Source organism: Chelonia mydas, chromosome 1, assembly GCF_015237465.2.
Source record: "Chelonia mydas isolate rCheMyd1 chromosome 1, rCheMyd1.pri.v2, whole genome shotgun sequence".
Taxonomy (NCBI): Eukaryota; Metazoa; Chordata; order Testudines; family Cheloniidae; genus Chelonia; species Chelonia mydas.
The window spans coordinates 234,319,267-234,345,079 of NC_057849.1; the positions used below are offsets into that span (position 1 = coordinate 234,319,267).

At 40.7% G+C, this 25,813-nt stretch overlaps 1 protein-coding gene across 1 annotated transcript in view; it reads right to left on the reverse strand.

Moving 5' to 3' along the window:
- Positions 1-25,813, reverse strand: part of PIK3C2G (phosphatidylinositol-4-phosphate 3-kinase catalytic subunit type 2 gamma) — a 275,645-nt gene that overhangs the window by 160,735 nt on the left and 89,097 nt on the right. The window contains exons 16-17 of the mRNA XM_037916093.2: positions 8,988-9,081; positions 7,251-7,345 (exon numbers count right to left, since the gene is read on the reverse strand). Coding sequence (XP_037772021.1) covers positions 7,251-7,345; positions 8,988-9,081 — 189 coding nt within the window. The remainder of the gene's footprint in view (positions 1-7,250; positions 7,346-8,987; positions 9,082-25,813) is intronic.

A 25,813-nucleotide genomic window follows, 5' to 3' on the forward strand; every position in this document is an offset into this window, starting at 1 on the left:
CACCCTGCAGGAGCTAACCAAGCATCCCCTCTTCCCAACACAGCTCCAGGAGACAGCACAGCTCACTCCATTGGTCTTGCCTCCCAGAGGCTCATACTAGTAAATAAGCCTCAAACCACCAAGAAAGTTTAAAAGATGTTGGATGGGGCAAGGATGCCCTGGGGCCCTCACTTCATATGCTTGTTACAATACCTTTTTAATCAGTAAGAGTTTAATTTTGGATGCAGAGACAGTTTCAGTTGACAGAACAAGACACTGTAGAAATCAGTGGCAAGCATGAAGCTTCCCAGCTATCAATCTGGTGTATGGTCACAACCACTTGGAACTTAATGATAATAGAAGGGAGAATTCAGAACCTTGTAAAGTCTTATATTTGGCAGAAATTGCTAAGGCCAATTTTGAAATCTGAATCCCATCTGCTGATTTTTAATAAGAATTGTCCAAGATTTCTTTCTTTTGAATCAGCCACATTGAGAAAGCAAAAATTTAGATACAGGTTTCTGAACTGAAGTGAGGAAAAAGTCTGGACCCAGATGGTGTCCAAGTAGAACTTGTAAAGTTGTTTAATACTAAATGAATTCTTTTTATGCTGAAGTTTCATGCAGAGGCACTGGAGAAGTAGATTGCATATGTCCTACAGAGAAACTAGAATTTCAATTCTTCTCTAACAAGGGTAAAATCCATAGAATCTTAAATCTTATCAATCTACTTCTTTATTCAGTAATGACTTTAAATTATAGCTTAAAGTACTGGTGAAGAGACTAGAAGTATTACTTCCAAATTTAATGCATGGAAATCAGTCTCAGGAGGTTAACGCAAGGGATATACCTGGATTTTTTTCATCTTTTACTGTGTAGCTAAAGGTTAAATTAATAAGGCATGCACTGTGTGACAGTTTCATTTCATGCAGGAAATCATTTGATCATACTGAATTGGGGGGAAAATGAGGAGTTTGTTTCCCAGGGGGCCCAGTCCCCCACCCTCCAGCCCCTGATTGGAACTGTACATTTGGCCTAGCTGTTCCTCTGTCATGACAGAGGGGCAGACAAGCAAATTTCAAGTGGCGTTGCAACTCTATGCGCCAGGTCACAACACCACTTACTCACATTTGGCCCAACTCTCCCTCACCGCCTCCTTCTCATGACCAAGGGGTGACTGGGCTAAATCTGAATGGCACTGAGACCCCAGGTGCCAGATCGCAATGCCACTCATTCAAATTTGGCCTGGCCTTTCCTCCGTCCAAGGGAACTAAGTGAACCACAATTAAGATCACTTTAATTCTGAATGAAACTGTCCACACAGGGTTTTAATGCAGTTTAATCAATCCACTTTAAAGTCACACCTTTAATTAATTCAGATTAATTTTCCTGAGTGTCCCCATGTAGACAAGCCTTAAGTCCTCACAATAGGGTTTACGTGGGACTTAAGTAGCGTCTGGACAGTGCCTCTGCTCAAAGGCAATTTTTATGCTCCATGAAAAGGATTCCTTTAAAATGGAAAAGTGAGAAGTTTAAATATTTAGGGGTGTGGTAACTGACAACATTCATGAGCTGATTCCTGAAAAAAATGGGCAAAATAATTCATTCATTTTTAGAAAAAGTGGCAGAGGGAGAGCAAATTACCCCCTCACGCCAACTGGTGGAGTTAAGGAGCCACAGCCAGTGTAAGTTGGCATGGCACAGTCAACTGAGCTATAGTGATTTACACCAGCTAAGCACTTGGCCCAATAATCTTAAAACCAACATGGCAGCAAAGTGTTCGCACATTTGTCACCTTTTGCCAATTATTATTCCAGAACTTTCTTTTTAAATGGTCAGATAAGCTGATAATTCACTTTTATGAAAAAGAAAGTCCTATGATTTACTATCCAGCATTAATATTAACAGATGATGAGTTGGCCCATTATTATTGGGAAGCCTCTTCGTCTTACCTTGGGGGAGGGGTGCAGGGAAATGATGTCAATTTTATTTTTCGTCGCTCAACTGTTGTTAAAAAAAGCCATATGACTGAGCGATGTTTTGTTTAGTTTGCCATTAAAAGAAGTTAGTAGCATTACCAGTGACCCAGCTGTGGGAACAAGTGTTTGGACTTGGAAGAGATTTGTGAAACATGGAAGGTTTGTTCAGCTGAATTCTCCACTTAGGTCATGAAACAGCATCACTGGATTTCTGGGTTTTCTTAAAATCTCCCTTTAAAAAAATATTCTGGAAGAGTGTATTGTGAAGTATATTGGAATATTTAACAGTAGAATGCCAATTATTATTTTGATAAAAGATAGATATCTTTCTCATAAAGTTTGCTTTTACCAGTACTTGCTTCTAAGACATTACTTGATTGCTAATTTGGAAATCAACTCAAAGAACCAGAATTAAACATTTAGACAATAAGATTATCTATTTTCTTTAAAATGTAGAGCTAAATGGAAGAATAACTTTGTTTTTAATTACTTTTAGTGGGACTGGAATTCATTTGTAAAGGAGAGAAAAGCCATTATTAATACAAAGCATAACATTCTGCACAGAACTTATTACCTGGAAAACTACTCATTGTTTTTCATTCTAGAAGAGAAATATTTTATAGTAATGTAAAATGTCATATAGAAGTATTTTACTAGTGAAAATGGAAGTAGGACTTTTTTTTCATATGAAGCAGAATGAACATCTCCACCAACGTGTCCAGAACAGAGGAAAAGCAGATGGAATTGGTGTGATTTATGCAGAAGGGGTAGCGGTTGGGGAAGCAAGGAGTAAGGTTTTCAGATATGGTGCCTAAAGGTAGGGTCCTAGGTCCACAGTTAGATGGCTGAGTTAGAAGCCTAATCTTCAGAAGTGCTACTCCCACTAAAGTCAACATGAGCTGCTAGGTGCTCACGACCTTTGAAAATCAGACAATTTGTTTAGGCAGCTAAATATGTACTTAGGAGTCCAAAATTAGGCATCCATTTTTGAAATGATCAATAGCTAAAAGCATACTCCCCTCAAACCTGCAGAAACCTAAAGAGTAATACTCTTAGGTGGAATCTCTGTGGGTCAGGAAGGGTGTGTCAAGGCAGGGAAGGAATAAAGGCAAAGAGCACAGGCTTTACACAACATGTTTTCCATTTACAACTCAGCACAGCTGAGCTTAATGCAGGTCTGAACAGCAAGAACTGAAATTAATGCTATACAGGTGGCCATTATTATTAATTATTGTGGTTCGTATTACAGTACCATCTGGAAGTCCCAATCAAGATCAATGTCCAGCACAGTGGGATTCATACATACACATACTGAGAAAGAGTCCCTGCCTGGAGAGTTTACAATTGAAGTATACAAGAATAATAATAAGGGCTATTATACCTGTTTTGCAAATGGGAAAACTGGGGAGCAGAGAAATTAAATTATTTGTCCAAGGTCAAACATGAACTCTGTGGCAGAGCTGGCAATGATGTCTTGTGGCCAAGAGTCCCAGACTTTAGTCACAAGAGGATCCCTCCTCTCTGCGTGACATCATCCTTGGCTAACAAATCATTGGCAGCAGGACTCAGGAGTTCATCAAGCTGCCAGAGAAAGAAAGCAGGTCACATGCTGGGGCACACACACTTTGATTGGAGTTACTAAGCTGCTAAATGGGAAAGCTGAAAAATCTCAAATGCTCAGTAACATTACACTTCCAACTCTGCCTGTTGCATGTAGACAATAGGAGAACCTCCTAATGTAATGGGTGAATTTTTAATTTCCACTAGATAAATGAACCTGAAGCCCTGCCAAGTTCAGCAAGCACTGCCCACTTCTGGGGCAATACTGGCTTCTGGAGGGCCTCTTTGGCGAGCTGTAATCTCCATCACCAGAAGACTTTTCAACACTGGGGCATTCATCATAGTGCACCCTGACAGCAACCAGTATAGACTCTGAACTGATTTTATGTAGTTGTCTGTTTTTAGATCTCCATTAAGACAGAAAAATGAGAATTGGCAGACAAATGATCACTCCAGTGCAGCATTCTGTCTTTGACAATTGCAAGTACCAGATGTTTCAGAGAGATGTAAAACCCCCTCTAAAAAGATAACACATCCAGAGAGGAAGGCACTTCTATGTATTGCAAAGTGATGAGACTTTATTGAAAATTAATCAATCCAAAAATAATACTAGAGAACCTACATTTTGGTTTTGTAACAGCATAAAGCAAAATGTAAGCCTCTTTTTTCGGTTACTTGAATAAGCATACTAACTTTATTTTAATTTTAAAAATTGGTCAAGAATCCCCCCTCCTTAGGAAGTTGCATGCAATGTTTTAGCTCAAAGGATATTTTTACAGTGGCATACGTCATCCTCGGACACAGCTGTTAATATTGGATAAACGGCAACTCATGGCTTACTCCTTATGAGAAGTTACCGCAGACTCATGTAAATCTTTCAAATGTGAAAATTAAAAAGGCTATTGGTGAACTGTACCTCACATTTGCAACCAGCGCATGACTGGATAATCAAAACATTTAAAGCCTTTACTCTCTGTGGTTGATGATATCTCTAATTACTAACACCCAGAGATAGGTAAAAAGTCCTTGAGAAGCAATCAAATTGTTTGATGACATGAACAGGCTGCTGCTACTGGTTGGAATACAGGGAGAACCATGATAATTCAAAAATCTTCAAGTTGCTGTGGTTTTTGTTTAGTTTTTTTTTTTTCCATTTTAAATCCGACTACATAGAACTCTCTTCTCCCAGACAGGGATTCTGCACTGCACCATTATCATGGATTGATTAGCTGCTGCACACAAGGAAGATTATCTCCTGTAGATTATGTAAGAGTTGAAGATGATTTGATTGTGTACAAAAAGTTTGCAGAAGACAGGGACAGAAAAGGCACTTCATAGATCTGCATTACAAAGTGAAAATTCAGCAGCAAGGCTATACCGGCGAAGATCATCGGCTAGTATAAAATATTAAAGCTCTGCTGACTTCAGTGGAGCTATGACAATTTACACCAGCTGATGATCTGCCTCAGTATGCTTGGGAGGCTTGTCAATGTACAAATCCAGACCTCCAGAGCTGCCGTTGATTTATTGGGCCAACTTACAGATTCATTGTATATCATTATTTAAGTGAACTTCCCTCTAGTGTAGCTAAGTTATAAGATGCAATGGCAAAACTCTCAGTTAAACAGCATGTATGATCAGAAAGATGACTACTGAAAAAAGGCATCTCCTTATTTGATGGATCTTCTCTCTGTGTATTCTTATCCATATCTGCTTGTTCACGATCTTTTATTCATATTAGTACTTGCTGAGCTCATAGAGGTGTGACAAAGAGCTAAATTCTCTATCTTGCACATCATCAACAGAATTATTACATTTCAGTTGTATAGTCTTTGCCTGGAGGTGTGTAATTCAATGGAATTACTGTGCAGGCAAAAAGAACCCAGTTCGACTTTCAGACCCCAGGATTTGCAGAGCTGATGGAAAGACCATCCTTTTAATTAGAAACCACCAAACTGACAAATCTAGTGTGTAGAATAATCAACACATAAGAATATATGAATGGCCCTACTGGGTCAGACCAAAGGTCCATCTAGCCCAGTATCCTGTCTTCTGACAGTGGCCAGTGCCAGGTGCCCCAGAGGGAATGAACAGAACCGGTAATCATCAAACTAAATCACGCCCTGTCGCTCATTCCCAGCTTCTGGCAAACAGTGGCTGAGATAAACTATCACATGAGATAAACTTGCAATGGCTTTTACACAGAATGTCCAGCCAGCAAAAGACAGCTGCAGTCACAATAAGATGTATTACATCTCCATAATCAATAATAACGGTTGGACACCCTGTTTCTTATTATATGCACGTAGATTAATACAAACATTTAACTTCAGGAAGTACATTAGAGGATATCAAGCTATGGTTATTTCCAGCTCATAACCTAGTAACTGCTTCTAAAACACTATTATTAGTCTCTGTAATGTACACCACCACTTACAGCAGCTCTTTCCCCTGCTCCACAGCCACATAACTTATCAGATTGGCCTATGTATGAGAACCTCCTCCAGGGCAAAGACCTAACCATGCGCCGATGACAAATATCCCAGACACTGTGATTGGCTGTCTGTTCATATCTATTTGCCCTCTACTGGACGGCATGTCAGACGGGTACATGTATGATAATGTGGCCTTCCAGTGGCTGCCCACAACAGAGGATAGAAGCCCTCAAACTACTACACACATGAGCGTGTTGCCTGGTTATAGATCAGCTTAACAGGAAATTAGTCAAAAATCCCCTACCTAGTTAATGCTTGATACAGAATTTTTTTTCCCTTCTCAGTTACTGTATGTAAAACACAAGGATTCATGTTCTGGCTGGCAGGTTTGGGGTTACTACAATACCACCAAACAGAGCTAGTTGGTATTAGGGGCTGGGAAAGCTAAGCCTCGGTCAATAATGCACCAGTTGTTAGCTCTGCAACAGATACTGTTAAGTTGCTATGGCAGAGGTTCTCAAACTGTGTTTACGAGCCACTACCTGATGTTCCATGGAGAGATGACAGATCTCTGAGCCTGGAGAAGGAACAATCAGGTGAATTGGAGAAGGGATGGAGGAGAGTTTTAAGCAAAGGCTGGCTCTTGCTGGTCCTGTGGGAGGGATTTTTCTGAGCCTAGTGGTTTGGGTAGGTTGGCAGGTTCCGATGCTGGATGGACTCAATCCAACCCATGATGCAAAAATCACTTTGAAAATCTAGTCAACATGCAGGAGAAAGGTAGGAGAGTATTTGAAGCAAAGAATTTTCTATGTAGTGTGAACTTTTTGGACCTAGCCTTCAATAATGTATGGTGATTAGTAATGGGAAAGTGTTTAGTGATTTGGCTTTGATATGCATCCAAAAGTTTGAATTTTTGAGGTCAGGTTGGTAAGCTCTGAAGAACAAATTTCTTCATGAAATAGCCAATATGTCCTGCTCTCAGTGTGCTTGGAAGTATTTTTTGGCAATATTTCAGTACTACCATTTCTGGCTGAAACCAGAAAGTTCAAGATTGTGGAAAGTGAACTAAAGATTTAAAAATAAAACCCTTGTTAAGGGCCTGGATGCAGGTTCAGGTAGGTGGTTCTTTTATTTAAATTGGTTCACTCAGACCCAGTGCTGAAACGAATATTAGGAAAGTAAAACTATTTTCCTAATTTACTTGATCTTGAATATAGTGAGAGTGTGCTGTAAACATAGTGGACAAAGCTCACTAACAATCAATGAAATGGACAATCTGGTATATTAGACGATCTTACCAGTAAAGTTGATGAGTTACTTGGATGCTCTGTAGAGAGCGGCACAGCAGGAGTTTCACAAGGGGGCTTTCAAGACTCCACTCAAACTTGATCACCTTAACAGATAGAGAAACCACATTCACTTACATGCTGTTTCTGTTGCGTTAACTTTAAAACAAAATGGCCTGACAAAGATTTTATTTATTTATGTATTTAATTTATTTTAAATGTGCAACCCAATAGATGCAGAACATCCCCAAAAACGCCGTGGGCATAGACAAGTCAGGACTTTAGCATCAACCTTTTTTTGTGAGGACAGTACAGGTGCAGAGACTAAATTCAATCTGATCCTGTGAGATGTGCTTGGAGACACACCAGTCCCTCTGAAAATTAAAAATAGATTCAAATTCCTAAATGATTCCCTGGAATTAAAAACAAATAATTTAAAAAAATTATACTATATATCTATATCTATCTATCTAAAACAATACTGTAGCACCTAGAGGCCCAAACTGAGATTAGAACCCCATTGTGCTAGGTACTGCTCAGATATATTGTAAGAGACATTCTCTGACCCAAAGAGCATAAAGTCTAAATACACCAGACAGATACAGGGTGCAAATGGAAAGACTTGCCAACAAAGATTTTCTCTGAAGCACAGGATGTGGGTCACTTGTCAGGATTATCTGGGTCTCTCTCACTTAAACATTTCCCTGCCATTACAGGGGCCTCAGCCATTGGTGCATCTCTGTCCCACCTATTCTTTGTCTGTGGCACATAGTAGTTTAGTCTCTTGTGGACTGTACTACTTTGGTCTAATTTAAGTTGTTGGGTTTAGTGTGCAGGTGCTGGGCGGTGTTGGTGGCCTGTGCTATCCAGGAGGTCAGACTAGACATTCTGGTGGTCCCTTCTGACCTTAAATTCTAGGATTATGACTCTTTCACAATCTATAGTTCAGTCCTCTATTAACTTAATTATTACATGCCATTGAAAGTGGTTTCTTCCTGGGTTTCCCCCCACTGCCCTCCCACAAGCACACACCCCAGCATAATCTGAAGGGTTCTGACCCCACAAGAGCTGTAGGAAAACATTTATAAAAGACTGTATGGAGAAAAGACAATATTTTGGGGACAGTCGTCTCTTCCTGGACCCCAAGAAAATATCCACTGAGCCATGGTTGCAAACCCTTGAGAAAACAGTTGGGATAGTCTGTCCTACATCTTATAAAGTGTTTTGGGATCATTTATGAAGAAAGACAACGTATATAATGAAAGATTATTCAGCACGCAAATTGCTCTCTTCCGTCCACATTGGTGGCATCTTTCCCCCATCCTTACATCAACTGTACTTGGCTATTTTGCATAGATATCTAAAAGTAAATAACTCACTGTGATTCCAAACACTACTTTTCTTGCAGAGAAGCCCTGCCACTACCAGCCATTGATTTGATGGTGTGTGCTATTGGTCGTAACTCCTTTTCTTTTTTTTTCAGATGCTGTTTTTTTTCCCCCAGAGGAAAGGCCTCTTTGCAGAACACACAGAAATCCAATCAGCAATGCCAAGAAGCAAACCACATTCTCTTGAGTAGAGCACAATCTATAGTTCAGCCCTGTAGTTAACTCAATCATTGCATCAGCTGATCTTACTTTCTCGCTTATTCTTCCACTAATGTATCAATCAGACTGAAAGAATTAAAAGTGTTTAATGAAGTCATTGATCTGACTAGAGAACTTCCTTAGCTATCAATTTTTTCATTACCTGAACCAGCTGTGGGAGGTATTCCAACAATTCATCATTTGACAGATTTTCCATTTGTTGGACTGCAGTTCTGCGAATGTCTTGATCTGGAAAACTAGCGCAAAACAAATAGAGGTCATTAGGTATTACTGAGCTGCTGCTGATACATTACAATTCTCATGACTCTCAGCAATACAAAATGGTAAAGAAATGGGAGAAGAAGATCAATCTGTTTTACAGTAATAGGAGTCAAACACACATGACTGATAACTTAAATTGCATAGATTTTTACTATACCTTATACAACAAAAAAACATTACACTGATCTCCATGTACCTCTTTTCGGTTGAGCTATAATTAACAATTCAGTCCCATAGTTACACACTAGTATATGAAGCAAAGTATGAGCTTTCTGCAGCTCTTTTTCAGAACCGGCTGACTCTCAGAATTTCCATTGCATGGGAAATTCCAACATTTCAACATTTGTTTTTGTTCTGAATCAGAATTAAAAGACAAACTTTTGAAATTTCCATTGGAATATTTTTAGAAAATAACTGTCGATTCATTTTGATTTTGACTTTTATTATATATTATAATTTATTTATAATACAATATAGAATGTGGAAATCATTTCAAAATGAAAAATCAAACTGCTTTTTAAAATTTTTTTTCCAAAATGAAATTTCATGGAAATTAACACATTCCCTTGGAAAGTTTAGATTTTGATGAAACATTTTCCAGTGGAAAAATGTTCCACTGGAAAATTTTCAACTAGCTCTATATTAAGGACAAAACTTCATCGCTCAGGAGTACAGCTGGTCAGAAAGTCTTCATTAAAAAATGTTCTGGTGAAATATGACTTTTTGACCCAAACCAAAAATTTTAGCAAAAAATTTTTCAGTTTTTCATTAATAAACCAGAAATTGAAGAAAAAAAAATCAGTAAAAGAATTCAGCTTTCACTTTCAAAAACTGAAAAATTCTCACAGAGAATTTAAAAAAAATCATTTGAAATATTCTGCAAAAAGTAACTGTAATTTTTGACAAGCTCTACTCAGCAAATTAGTAATGGGCTATGCAGCTTTTCACCTCCAGAGAATTTGCTCAACTCTGTCTGAAGTCATTAGCATCATTACCATCATATGTTCAGGGGACACACTGAAATGGGTTGATAGGCTCAATCCAGTCCCTTCAGGTCAAGCATCTGCATCACAGAAAACAACAAAACCCCACCACTTCTAAACAGACACTATCACTGGGAGTTTAAGGACATCTGGTGCGCAACTTCCACTGGATTTCAGTCCTACTTCAGAGCCTAACTCCTTTAGGCTCCTTTGAAAAAATCTCAGCAACAGTCTCGTCTACTTGACGCTCTAGATGACAAGGGCTGACAGGGGACTGAAAACTGAGCTGTCATTGAATCCAAAGGGGATTCCTTTCAGGTCAGCCCAGGTGCACATTGGCAGAGGCAGTCTGGAAGCTGGCATTGCTGATGCCCATGCTATGTCTGTTCTGTAAATCAACAGAAGACTTCACTCTTCCAAGTCATCAGTCAGGGCATTCAATTCACTTGAAAATAAATGAAAACTAAAATATGAAAGACAACAACAAAATAGAAGCAATGGTCACCAGCAGAGTAATAAAGTTTCCACAATTGAGAGAGACTGAAGAACTTGTGTAGGCAGTTTTGTGCAGAAGTGTCTGGGTACCCTGGAATTCTAGAGAGGTACTTTTAAGTATAATCAAATTTAAAAAACAAACCAGAAAACCCTACACACTTTGATAATCAAATTGCTGTGTGTGTTCAAATAGTTTTTAAAAAATGGAATGACTATATTTTGGACCTGTTAGAAAGCCCCAGGTTCTGCACTGCATTCGTAGCCCATCCATAGCACATCCCTTCCAAACTCTTTTTTAATGATGCCACTGTGTTTGTCTCTTTAATATTTTGTTTATCTTTATGGTGCGTATTTGATGATGTTTTTAATATTGTCTGTAATTGTTTGTGTAGTGCTCAGAGTACCAGGTGTGTGTGGGGGGGAGTGTTCTATAAATAAATGATCATTTTAGTCCCAAATTGGTCTATTTTACAAGAGTTAATTATTTTTTAATGTCAGGCAACATACTATGAATTTGAAGCTGCTACTTTAATTTTTACATAGTTATTTAGAACAAAATGTATTTGAATGAAGATCACAAATTAAAAAAAAAACCCGAATCCCCTTATTATCTTATCATCAAACTAGGTAATTTCTCCAAAGGGTTGTGAGCCAAATTTGCGCTGATAGTATGGGAATCAGTACCTCCCTTTCCCCTCTCTCCTGGTTCAACAGGTTACTGGAGAGTGAAATATGTTCTATACAGTCACCAAGTCAAGCAGAAAATGTTATTACTCAGTTACTGCTTGTCCTTGGGAGCAGTCAATGCTCGAAGATGTGAAATGTTACAATGACAAAATTCTGTTTTCTCCCCAGCCAGACGAAGAACGAGAAACCTTCTTATTTGAACCGTTCCAGAAAATCCAACTGCTAATGGTTTGATTCCTTAAAACTAATTTGCTAAGACCTGTAGTGTGAAATGTGTCTATGTTTCTAAATTATTTTAAAGAGATCTGTTTAGTGTCACAATGCACTGAAAGGTGTACACACTGCAGTAAAAATCTAGAGGTCAGCTTGCTTCAGCAAACATGGCTCTTGCCACTCTGTTTTTGGGTGAGATTCTGTATTGCTCTCAGTTACTAAACGGTTTCGTTCAGCTTGTATATGTGAAGGTCAGTTTGAGGTCAAGCAGAACCCTTCCAAGGGAATGAGTAATAGACCAATTGTGTTAACCAAGTGACAACTTGTTCAATCCAAACAGTAACAACCATCCCTGCTCTTGAATTTTTGGGCTGTTTGGGGCCACAGAGAGAGCATTTAATGGTGCTGATTCTTTTTCTATTTATCTGTATTTCAGGATTATTTTGGTTAGGATGAACATTGAACATCCTTAGAAATATTAGCTCCACAATGTAAAACTCAGTCAGTATTCTGCCATGCCTAAGTAGCATTCTTACGTTCTACTTCTTAAAAACGATTACGATTTGGTTCAGAAACCCTATGTGAATCAGAAACTTAAGAACATAAGAACAGCAATACTGGGTCAGATCAGGGGTCCATCTTGCCCAGTATCCTGTCTTCCAACAGGGGCCAATGCCAAGTGCCATAGAGGGAATGAACAGAACAGGTAATCATCAAGTGATCCATCCCCTGTCGCCCACTCCCAACTTCTGGCAAACAGAGGCTAGGGACATCATCCCTGTCCATCCTGGCTAATAGCCATTGATGGACCTATCCTCCATGAACTTACCTAGTTCTTTTTTGAACCCTGTTATAGTCTTGGCCATCACAACATCCTCTGGCAAGGAGTTCCACAGGTTGACTGTGCGTTGTTGAAAAAAATACTTCCTTTTGTTTTAAATCTGCTACCTATTAATGTCATTTGGTGACCCCTAGTTCTTGTGTTATGAGAAGGAGTAAATAACACTGCCTTATTTACTTTCTCCATACCAGTCATGATTTTATAAACCTATCCTTTGCATTACTAGAAATTCCAGCTTCTTCTAGCCATGTAAACCATTTAGGTGAGAGGGGTCCTTTAGTGAGGACTTGTTGACATGGTGAATTACTACATGGCAAGCTCGTATGCTGCAGACTCACAGTCAGGCTTACTGTGCAGTAACTTGCTACGTAGATAAGTGCGGAGTCATTTAGTGAATCTTCAAGCATTGTGTCAGGACTGATTTCAGTCATCCCTAAATTATTCCTGATCCTCCAATCACCTTGACCATCTTACTTGTATGATATACTCCTTTCTCCTACTTTTGTTCTATTTCTTCATTATCTTTTCAGGTACTGTGTACTTCACGGCAAGGACTCTGCCTTTCCATATATTTGTACTGGGCATGCATATAGGTGGTGCTACTGGTAAAGGGTAATACATAAACCACGATGTCAAATCTAGTCTTTAACAACATTTTGCAGCATCGGGGACTCCAACAATCTTTCCTTGGTAGCTTGTACTGTTTCTTGGAGTATTTCCCCTAGTGTTTCCCCTAAATGTCCTTACCACTGTTTTAAATGCATGATGTTTTATTCTTTCCTGACTAACTACTGAAAATAATTGACCACCTTCCTGTTTATAACATCCCTTAATGTAGTTGTATCTCCTTTCAGACTTTACACTGACATCTGAAACAGGATTCTGAGCTGAGTAAGCAAATTGCAATTTGCTTTGGAAGTAAGAACAACTGTTCTTGATTCTCTTCATATGGGTATCCAGAAAGGAAACGTGTCTTGAGCTACATCGTTCAGCTAAATCAGATCCAAATAAAAAACCTAGCACTGCTGAGACCTCATGTGAATTTGTGACATTCCCTGGAGACTTTTAGATCTAAGAATCAATTACTACAATTAATGCATATCTGTAGTTTTCATTTGTAACAGATAAAATAGTCTTAATTTTAATGTATGATCTCAAACAACAATATGTTGGAGAACTCATACATATTTGTTAGGTAGATAGGATGGAAATATTTTACTGTAGAGGTTGGAGTATTTTATAGCATGCAATGCTCCTTTTAGTAGAGAAAGGTATCTCACATGCCGCCTTTCTGGCACATGCCACCTATGAGAAGTTTACTGTATGCCATGCAGTGCTGTAAGTCCTGCTCTCATTTTGTATAAACAATTTACATTCTGCTGTGTTGTCCCACATGGTATTGCAAATCTGAGCCGTGAAATGAAGGATATAATATTTGTCAGAAATGTAGACAGCTACACTTCCAGACCAGTATAATTGATACATTGATTCCTAGAGCCTCAGAACTCCAAGAAGTGTAGGATACCATGTTGCTGGGTGCTTTATAAATGCCTACGAAGGCAGACAGAAGTGTCAACAAATACTTAAATGGATATGGAACTAAGATTTAGGTTACAAAATTAAGCTTTATTGTTGTGCTTTTTTATATTTATAAATAGATTGAGACTGGAGATTTACAGAACTTAACAAGAACAGAATTTTTTCCCCACAATTTTAGATTTTTTTTTGTTTTACAATGAAAACTAGTTGTTGTTTTAAAATAGTATCATTTCAACATTCCTCTGCAGGTCTGTAAGCAAAGTATTGAAGCAGCTTTGTGCTAATTCATGAAAATTAGAAAATGAAACTGACCAGTCTAATTTCATTATCTAGACTGAATGCAGTACAGAAAGTAAGCAAGCAGTATAAACGGTGAAAGGGACATTTGATTTTTCACTATTATTTCATTTGTAATAATCTAAAGGGATATTAGGAACTATCCTCTCTCTCTTGTGTGTGTGTGTGTGTGTGTGTGTGTGTGTGTGTGTGTGTGTGTGTGTGTGTTGCAAAGTCAAACACTCAAAAGTTAGGAAATGCCAGAATTAAGGATGCCTATGTAACCTGTGTGTACGCACGGATATTCTTTAATTATGTAATCACATACTATTGTTTCCATAGAATCCCTGCCTTATTCAGTGCACAGGATGGACAGTGCTCACTTAATGAGCAGCTATTCAATATTTTGTTTTTTCCTCATTTTTCTTTGTGTGGCCCCAAGATCCTGTGGAATAATAGTATGTGGTCATGTAATTAAAGAGTTTATCACAATGCACTTACACAATGGTGTCAAATTAAGGAGAAACAGGCAACCTTAATTCTGACATTTCAACATTTTGAATGCTTGACTTTGCAACCAGAATAATGTACGTTTTGGGTGTAATTTCTTAGGTTTTTATAAAAAGAAAACTGAAAAAACAAATTCCATCACATGGTATCATCTCGACATCCACACAGTTCATCAAAAGGATTGGAACTTCTAAATCCAGACCTCTGCCACTTGATCAGTTCTGGGGTTGGTCTCTCTCTTGATCTGTGGCCAGATGTTTCATTGAAACTGGTGTTTCAACAAACTGTCATTTTCCAACCTAAAAAAATAAATTGTTGAAAAGTTCCCAGCCAGCTCTTGTTCTAATCTCCTCCTCCACCCACCCCAATCATTCAGTCTTCTTCCAGTGGCTCTCCATCTCCCTGTCCAGCCATTCACAGTTTCCCTCATGCGGTCCCCAGACATCGTGCCCAACCAGTCCCAGTTTCCTCTCTCAAGGGTCCTCATCCCCATCCACCATGGTGCCTTCCAGTCATCTTTCTTCCCCGTGTTTCCCATCCACACTGGCTTTCAGTACCAGACTCCTCATCTAATCTCAGTCTTCCCACACTGTATCTCTTGCTTTTTGTCCTATCTTTGCCCCACCAGTATCAGTTCTCACCCAGCTCTATGTCAGATCTATCTCCCCTCATCCTGCACTCCCTTCTTCTGCCAGTCACTGTCTCCTCCCTGAGACCCTCATCTGATTTCAGCTGCCCCTTGTCCCCAGGGCACCCAGTCCCCGTCTCCTTTCCCAGGCTTCCCCAACCTCAATGCCCAGTCCCAGTTTCCCTTAACAGTTTGGGACTTGCTTTTAAAAAAAAGCCCCCAAAATCTGAAATTCTAGAAAATGTTACAGTAGTTTTAAAAAAGCACCACTTATAGTATATGGATGCATACTGGCTGTTTCCAAGCTCTGCATAGAGATCAGCTAGACAACCCTACTACTGACCCTCATACTGCATATGCAGCTCCCACAGATTGAGAGATACACATGACCCAACGTTTTCAAGTTGGGATCATGGGGCTAAATTCACTATTGAGTTACATAGGTATTAATTTGGCCCATAGATCTTTAAAAGGGCAGAATTTAGTCATTGCATTTGTACTTTATTTTTTTTTTTTACATATTTTTGTGGCCTTTTGACTAAGGTTATGTCCATACTACAGACTTTTGCCGGCTTTAATACGTCAGTCAGGGGTGTGAAGAGTTGTGATCCCCGAATGACATAGCTGTGCTGGCAGAAGTCTCTAGCATAAACACAATTATATTGGTGAAGCTGGGCTTTTATTGAATAGCTTGTTTCATTCATAGGGCATGGTTTTATTATACTGGTACAAATGCATCCGTACTGGTTTTGCTGCATCCACACTAGGAGTGCTTTGCTGATATAGTATGCCAATACTTCTTTTCTAATAGAGTGCTCCTAGTGTAGACATATCCTAAGATCAAGCATACATCAGTTTAAATATATGATATTTCCACTACTGGGAACTATATCCTGCATTGAAAAGTAATATAGCAAAATACAATATGTCCAATAAGTTCTTGGAATGTTTTGGGGACAATTTTTTATTTCAGTAGGTGGAGGAAGTAACTAGATGGACAGCCATTTTAGACTTGATTCTGACTAACAGGGAAGGTGGAAGGCATGTGGGTAAAAATCATCATGAAATGATGATTTCTGGATTCTAAGGAACAGATGGAGTGAGAGCAGCAGAATCAGGATAATGGACTTAACCCCCCCCCAACCCAAAACAGACTTTAACAAACTCAGAGAACTATTAGGTAAAGTCCAGGGGAAGAAAACATAAGGTAAAAAGGAGTTCAATTTCTCCAAGGGACAAAAAAGCTGACAGTTTCTCCAAGGGACAATATTAAAGGGACAATAGCAAACTATTCCAATGTGATGAAAAGACAGGAAGAATAGTAAGAGGTCAGTATGGTCCCATCCAGACCTCTTCAGTGACCTGAAAATTATTACAATCCTACGAAAACTGGAAGCATGGACAGATTGCTAAGGATGAGTACAAAAGAATAGCACATGCATGTAGGAACAAAATCAGAAAGGCTAAGGCACAAAATGAGTTACATCTAGCAAGGAACATAAAAAGCAAATAAGATTAGGTTCTATAAATACATTAGGAATAAGAGAAAGATGAAGGAAAGCATAGGTCTTCTACTTAGCGGGGAAGGAGAGCTAATAATGGACAACATCAAGAAGGCTGAGGTGTTTAGTGAAGATTGAAGTAAAATACGCATTAAAAAGGTTAATGGTGACCAGATACTTAACACAATTAATATTAACAAGGGGGAAAGAACACAAGCCAAAATATGGAAAAAACAGGTGAAAGAATATTTAGATAAGTTAGATGCATTAATGTCGGCAGGACCTGATGAAATGCATCTTAGGGTATCTAAGGAATTAGCTGAAACAATGTTGGAACCATTAGCATATCTTTCAGAACTCATGGTGATGAGTGAGATCCCAGAAGACTACTGCTTCTTCTTCAAGGCTTAGCCAGACAGTCAGCCATAGCGATCGTTTGCCATTTGGTCCGTTCCTGTGCAACCGCAAAGGCTTGACTGTCTGAGAGTCCAACATCGGAACAGACTTGATGAACCCATGTAATAGGGGGTCTGCCTCTGAGCCGCCTCCACCCCTCGGTTGGTGGAATTTTATCCCGAATGTTACAAGCCACCCAGAGAACAGCGTTCGCTGGAACATCTTCTGGCATTCTTGCAACATGTCAGAAAAACGTAAGGTGCTGCCTGCGGTCAATGGCCCCAGTAGTCTGTACACCCAAGCGACCATAAACATCTGCATTACAATGAAGTAATTCCACTTTATGCCCAATATACAGTGTTGACATTTTGTGTGTAAAGCCTCCAGCTTTGTCCAGTCTGAGCAGCGTAGTGTCCATGTTTGGCAGCTGTACAACAGTAATGGGAAGGATGCAGCTTGAATAAATCCTGAACTTGGTTGTCATACTAAGATGGTGTTGATTCCATATCCATTGTAAACGGTCCATGGCAGATGCTGCGATGCCAATCTGATGGAGAAGCTCCATGTGAGAATTGGAGGAGCTGGTAAGTATAGAACCCAGATAACAAAAGCTGGAAACTGATTTGACAGTTTTGTTGTTCAAAGAGATTGGAGTCCCAGGTGGACCTGGTCCTAGATTTTGCAGTTTTGTCTTTGACCATGAAACATGGAGACCAATCTTAGCTGATGACTCCTCCATATGCTGGAGTGCCTCAGGAAACCAGTCAGGGCTCTGTACTAAAAGAACAGTGTCATGAGCGTAGTCAAGGTCTGTGACTGAGAGATCACTGATCTCAAGGCCTATGGACCGGATGGAATGCTGCATTATGAAATCCATTGCCCAAAAAAAGAGTGCAGGGCCAAAACGCAACCCTGCCTAACACCAGACAGTCTTTAAGGCACTGACATCTAGTTCCTCAGATGAACACAGGCAGCAATTCCATTGTGCAGCTCTCTAATCAAGTCCAGCAGAGTGGTAAGGACACCTATGCCCTTTAAGGCCTTCCATAATGCGACAAGGTCTACTGAATCAAATGCAGCCTTAAGATCAACATACGCTACGTGCAGAGGCTTCCTGAACTCACGATGTATCTCTGACAACAAGCGAAGGGCCAAATGGCATCTAATGTGGACCTGTTCCTTGTAAAGCCTGACTGTTGGGGCCAATGCTTCGGATGTAGCAAAGGCTCCAGGCATGCCAGCAAAACACTCACAAATACCTTCCCCGGAATGGAGAGCAAGGTGATCGGCCTATAGCTCTTACATTCAGTGCGTGGTCCCTTGCCCTTATAGAGTGAGATCACAATACCGTCCTTCCAGGCAGTTGGCAGGGTTCCAGTTCTCCACACCAGATGAAAGATGACCAGAAGTGATTCTGCTACAGTATCAATAGCACATTTTAGCAGCTCTGAGGGGATGCCATCAGCACCAGCTGCGCAGTTTAGAGATGGCACACTTCACTTCGTCCAGTGTTGGTGCATCAGTACAAATGTCTGGATCCAGAACCGCAGTGACTGCCAGATCATCCAGCTCTGAACAAGAGGCAGCTGGAGGATGGTTCAGGACACTGTGATAATATTCCACCCAGTATGAGAGAATGTCATCATCCGATTTACATGGATGGCCTTGGCTGTCATTCAGGATGCCATTCGTAGTGACTACCTCTTGTCTGTTGAGGTTGTGAATGGTGCAGAATGCTGGCTTCAAGTCACCCCTGGTTAAGCCAAATTTGACATCATTAGCCACTTGGTTATGATATGCCTCACAATCATGGAGTGCCAGGATGACTGGAGAAGACGACTGGAGGAGAAAAAAACATAGTACCTATCTATAAAAAGGGGAACAAAGAACCACCGAGGAAATTATAGACCAATCAGCTTGACTTTGACACCTGGGAAGACACTCGAAAAATTACTAAAACAATCAATTTGTATGCACCTAGACAATAATAAGGTTATAAGGAACAGTCAACATGGATTTGTCAAGAATAAGTCATGCCAAACCAACTTGACAGGGTCAGGCCAGATGGCTACAGGAGAGTGATAGAAGGCAGATATATTAGCCCCAGGTTAAGTAGGTCCCTTTTCCCTGGGTAAGGTAATAGGGAAGATCCCAGAACAATCAGGAACTTTCTGGAAACAATTAAGGCAGACAGGCTGATTAGAACACCTGCAGCCAATCAAGAAGCTGCCAGAATCAATTAAGACAGGCAGGCTAATCAGGGCACCTGGGTTTAAAAAGGAGCTCACTTCAGTTCCTGGTGCACTTGCAAGGAGCAAGAGGCGCAAGAAGCTGAAAGTGAGCAGGCGTACTACTGGAAGACTGAGAAGTACAAGTATTATCAGATATCAGGAGGAAGGTCCTGTGGTGAGAATAAAGAAGGTGTTGGGAGGAGGCCATGGGGAAGTAGCCCAGGGAGTTGTAGCTGTCACAGGAGCCACTGTAGACAGCTGCAATCCACAGGGCCCTGGGCTGGAACTCGGAGTAGAGGGTGGGCCTGGATTCCCCCCATCCCTCCATCCCCCCAACTCCCTACTTGATACCGGAGGAGTTGACCTGGACTGTGGGTTCCACCAGAGGGGAAAGTCTCTGGCCTGTTCCCCGATCCACTAGGTGGATCAGCAGAGACTACAGGGATTGTTGTTCTTCCGTTTCCCCATGCTGGCCAGTGATGAGGCTAACTGAGTGACCGGCAGATTTGAGCCATGAAAGTGGCCAAACTGAGGGCTGCCGTGAACCTCTGAGGCAAGCAAATCTGCCCATAAGCGCAGGACCCACCAAGGCAGAGGAGGAACTTTGTCACACAACCTAATTTCCTTCTTTGATCGGGTTACTGGCCTACTGGCTGGGGAGGAGGGGAAGCTGTAGATGTGATAATCTTGATTTTAGTAAAGGCTTTTGACACATACCTCCATGACATTCTCATAAGCAAACTGGGAAAATGTGGTCTTGGTATAACTACTATAATGTGGTGCAAAACTGATTGAAATACATTACTGAAAAGTATTTATCAATGGTTTGCTGTCAAACTGGGGGACATATCTAGTGGGATCCTGCAGGGGTCTGTCCTGGGTCTACTACTATTCAGTATTTTCATTAATGACTTAGATAATGGAGTGAAGAAAATTTGCAGATGACACCAAGATGGGAGAGGCTGCAAACACTTTGGAGGATAGGATTAGAATTCAAAATGACCTTGAAAACTGGAGAATTGGTCTGAAATCATCAAGATGAGATGGAGTAAAGACAAGTGAGAAGTACTACACTTCAGAAAAATAGCAAATGCAAAACAACAAAATGGGGAATAACTGGCTAGGCTGAAAAGGATCTGGAGGGGTTACAGTGGATCACAAATTGAATATGAACCAACAACATGATGCAGCTGAAAAAGGGTTAATATCATTTTGGGATGAATTACCAGGGGTTTCATATGTAAGACATGGGAGGTCCTGTGTCCCATTCTACTTGACACTGGTGAGGTCTCAGCTGGAGTATTGCGTCCAGTTCTGGGCACCACATTTTAATAAGAACATGGACAAACTGGAGAGAGTCCATAGGAGAGCAACACAAATGGTAAAAAGTTGAGAAAACCTGACCTATGAGGAAAGGTTAAAAAAACTGGGCAGTTTTCAGACAAGAAGACGAAGAGTGGACCTGTTAAGGGCTGTCATAAAGAGTGATCAATTGTGATCAATTGTTCTCCAGGACCACTGAAGGTAGGACAAGAAGAAAATAGCTTAATTTGCAGCAAGAGAGATTTCAGTTAGATATTAGGAAAAACTTTCTAACTGTAAGGAGAGTTAAACTCTGGAACAGGCTTCCATGGGAGGCAGTGGAGGTTTGGATGTTTTCAAAAACAGGTTAGATAAACATTTGCCAGGGATAGAGTAGTTATACTTGGTTCTGGCTCAGTGCCAGGGGATGGACTAGACGACCTCTCAAGATCCCTTACAGCCCTGCATTTCTATGATTGATAGAGGAGGAGGGGTAGGAATAAATTTTCTAATAAGGCTTTTCCATTTGAAAACATCCATGGGCTAGGATCTTATATTTTTCCAGAGGACAACAAATGTCCTCCTCATCTTACTTACACAACCTTCAGATGGTCCTTAGGTGTTTAGCTTTCTGCCTGCCTTTGCATATCTGTGCACAAACACTGCAAGTCACCCAGAACATTTATCCATTGTAACTATGTGTGCTTGCCAGCAAAAGATTTAATCAAAGTTAAAGATACTGAAAAGGCTATTGAATGCCTTAGTAATGATCTGCTACTTATTGCAGTGTCGTCTATTACAACATTAATGCATAGCAGTTTCATGACTTTATAGTTTGTCTGTCCTGTAAATCTAAATACAACTACCAAATGATGTGCAGTAACATCCCTGTTTACATGGCAGATAAGCCTGTGTTTACTCTACTCTATACATACATATACAATAACTTTCAGAATCAAAGAGATTCAACAGACAAAATATAATCTAACTGCTTCTTACTCAATTATTTTATTGGCATTCTGCTATTGATGTGGAGGAAACCGGCCAAATTCTACTCCTAATTACATCAGGAGCAATTTGAAGCAACTTCACTGAAGTCAATCCGGATTTGCACTGGAGTAACAGAACAGAATTTAGCCCCAAATCACCAGGTATTTTTACTATTATTTGTGAAGTGACTTTCAGATGTCTCACCACACTTTTACAAATTAGACTACACTTAACATTACCCAGCTCTATAGTGCAGCCACATTTGGGATGGGACACATTAGCCACTATATCTAGTAATGAACACTGACATCAGGTTCAGATCAGGAGGTGAATAAGGATATTGTGGCTAAGAAGAGAAGCAGGGAAGTTTAAGGATATTGTTATTTTGCCAGTACACTCGTGTTAACATCTCCCCTTATACTCTTTACAAGGATAATCTCAAGTAGTCACAGGGGCAAAAACTAGGGATCCCAGCATTTTGTAGGGTCCATATAACTATGGTATTCACAAAATAAATCCAGCAGCAGAGAAGGAGAGAGGCTGTCCACAAACTGACTTCTTAATGTTCATTTGGATGTTCAAGTTCAGGAATTCAAACCTCCAGAGACTTATCTAATCCCAAACACTCTCGCTTTCTTACCCCCACTGCCCGACCAAACACTGGGGGCCCTTATCCAGCACTGCTATCTTCAAGCCTTCCAATGACATTCTACCCCACATGCTACCTCCTTTAGTATCTGAAGGAAACTGGCCGGCCTCTCTTCCATCTGTTATTGTTGAGGCACTGCAACCACACTAGCCTAAGGATCTTTTTGAGAGCAACCAGACCCTCATTCCTCAAGAAGCTGGAGATTAAAACTCTATGTCTGGCAGCTTACTCTGCAGGGACCCATAAAGCCTAGTAGAGAAGACTCAAAACCCTATCAATTCTAATCCTGCTTCCTCTTGGAGCCTGGGTGGTAACAATTTACTTCCGGTCTAGAAAAAGTGCTAGCTTAGCAACTCTGGTCAACAAGTAGGGGGATGGAGTGAGGACTGTCCATTTCCCACCCCTCTCTGTCCACCTATTCTGGGAATGGCTCAAGCAGGCACATAAACCCTCTTACCCCATGTGCCTGAAGTCAAGATCCTCTTAGCATGCAGTGGGATATAAGAGGGGTTCTTACGCCTCCTTACTCTCCTGTTGTAAGTGCGTGGGGTGTAGGTGGTCTGGCTTAGTGGTCACAGTTTAGCGGAGGTCTGTCCACCAGGAACAGGAGTCACCAGGCAGGAGTTGGAGGAATCGCAGGGCCAGGTCCCATAAACAAGAGTCGGAATCAGAGTCAGGCTGGGGTCAAAGTCCAGATATCAGAGGCAGTACTGGGTTAGAATCGAGGGACAGTAGTTGGGGTTGAAGTCAGAGATCAGGAGACAAGGCAAAGTCTGGCACTGCAGCAGTCCAAGGTCTGTGTAGTTACCTAGCAAACTTCCTGGGCCAACCAAAGGGGTGAAGTAGGGGCACTTGGCCAATCACAGGGCCACAGGGTACTATCACTCTAGGTCTCGTGGGCGGTACTTCCTGCGGTGCCTACTCTCCACGATGCTCCCTGGCTGCACCTCTGCATGGTTCTTGGTGGCACTGTGGGAATCTCAGCCACCCGAGGCTCTGCCAACCTGGGTTCTAGTCCCTAGGTCCTTGTAGTTGTGCAGCCCGAGTCCAACCCACAGTTTGCAGGAAAATTTGTTTCTCTCTCTTGTATGTGGTAAAAAGAGGGTTGGTACTATCTGTCTTTTGTGGGGAGCTGTTGCTGGGTGCTGTGAAACTCTGCTATTTCATGTACACTCAAAATTGTTATCTAGTTATTTTGTTTTTCAGGTTAGCTAAATGTGTTCATAAATACAAAATATATAAGAACACAGTATGTAATCTGAAAAGCAAAATAGCCTGACAATTTTTAGGTGCACCTGCCCTACATGTATATAGAGTATGTGTGCCCACCATGTATATGATGGCATTTATAACACTGCATTTGGCTTTTTTCCATCACCACAATAACTGTGCCTGTATCATTTCCTTGGCTGGTGTGCCACACAGAGAAGTGAGAGTTGAACTAAAATCTTGGCTTTCTCCCAAGGAAGGTAAGTAAGGGAAGCCAATGATGAAAATGGAGGTGGAGATGCACAGGACAGCAGCCAGCAGTGCAGGGGAGGAGGGACCAGCTTTCTACCCTTTGCCTTGGGAAAATTTATATTTTTCAGACTGTAGTTTGTAATCAGCCTTCCCTGAAATTAGAGGTAAAACTATGAGCGTAAAATCTTATTCTGCCCTCTACTCTCCTTCCTTCATTAAAGAGCTCTTCAATGTTTTTTAAATTGTTTTTTAAGGACTGGCTCCTGGGAGGCCCTAAGAATCCATGCATGATGCATGTATTGGATGCAAGACTGCTACTAAATTTATCTGTGAAACGTAGCATGAATGTGTTTCCAGTTTAGGAAAGTTCTCCTTTTCTAGTGCATAAATGACTAGCTTATTATTAGTCTGCCTAGAGTAGTGCTTGTAAAGTAGAGAAGATAGTCAGCAAAAGGGGAGACGTGCCAGAAGAATGAGATGCATCTATTACACTTAACAGGCTTGTGAGCAACTAATTTTAAACTTACACTATATTGCAGAGAGAGCTGTATTATGTGCTCTGAACATTGGGGCTTGATCCTGAGTGGCACAGAGCATCTGCAACTCTTACTAAATCGCATGGGATGTACTGACTTCTTGCGATCAAGACAATTGAATGTTGTCTCCTGTGACTTCTTTTCTTTCCTCTTACCCTTTGCAAAAGTGAGCTTAGCGCTCAGGAAATGTCCTTTAACCTTGCTTTGAGAAGGCCATGTAATTTAGTCTCTTTAGCCCAAAGCTTTCAAAAGTGACTAGAGATTTTTGGGTACCTAGCCTGTGTTTCAGAAAGTGCTGAGCACCCACCCTCAGAAAACCAGGTCCCTTAAGATGTCTCAAATAGAGCAATCCAAAACTGCAGCAACCAAAAACCGAAGCACCCAAAATTACCAGTAACTTTTGAAAATCTTGACCCATAGTTTCATGGATGAGACTGATAACAAATATGCCAAATGGTGACAGATGCCATGGTAACTTCTGTGATGTAGAAATTTATCCAGACAGAGACCAGCCAACTTATTTCATGTACACAAGCCACTGAACAATCATCAGATGGTAATGACTTCTGGTTACCATCACATTGGACTACATTTGAACTAGCAACCCAGAGATCAAAGATCCCATTATCAAGCCCTGAGCCTTCCAGTCCTCATGAAACAACTCTTTAATTAAATGGAGAATACTCATTATTGGATCACATGAGAAAACACACGCTGAGATAAGAAGCATTTCTGTTAGACACACCCCACCTTTTGTTTGCATATGACATCCTTTTGTAGCTTAATCCATAGTCAAAAGAAATTAGGAGGACATTTTGTTGCTCTGAGAAATCAGGAGCAGAGGGTAAAAGCAGCCAGAGCCAAGCATAATGCAGACCAGAGTAGAGCAAGCCTTCCCAAACAGCTTAGTCAATGCACCTGCAGTCCAAACTGATTGAAGGTCAGAGTGGGAATGTGAAGCCAAGTTAGCAATACAGCCACTGCTACTACTTAACTGATAATTATTTAATAGGTTAAAAACAAGACACCACAATCCCAGCCAGCTGAGCCCCCACACCCCTCTAGCAGTTCAGCCATCTGAGAAACTGGTCCTTTAAAAATGGACATTTAGTGAGCAGTGTACTACCCTTAATCCCCAAAGACAGCTTCCCAGTTGGTCTTAAACACACATGCAACATGCCAGGGACATAAAATATTTCTAGTCAGAATACCTAAAGAAAAGACGACTTCTATTGAGATCCTGGCCTCTTTTGTTAACATGTTTGTAAAATATAAACCAGGATGCGCACATCTCCTGTGAGGGTATGTAATTAGGGGAACCTTCCCTCTCAAATCACAAGTATTTACTCTTGGCCAGCCATTCCACAGACCGCATTGGAGGAGTCAGAGTTATGACCTCAGCCCACCCTGCCATGCCAACTTGCAGAGCTGGACAGACTCAGAGTGGTGTGTACATTGCATCTTATAA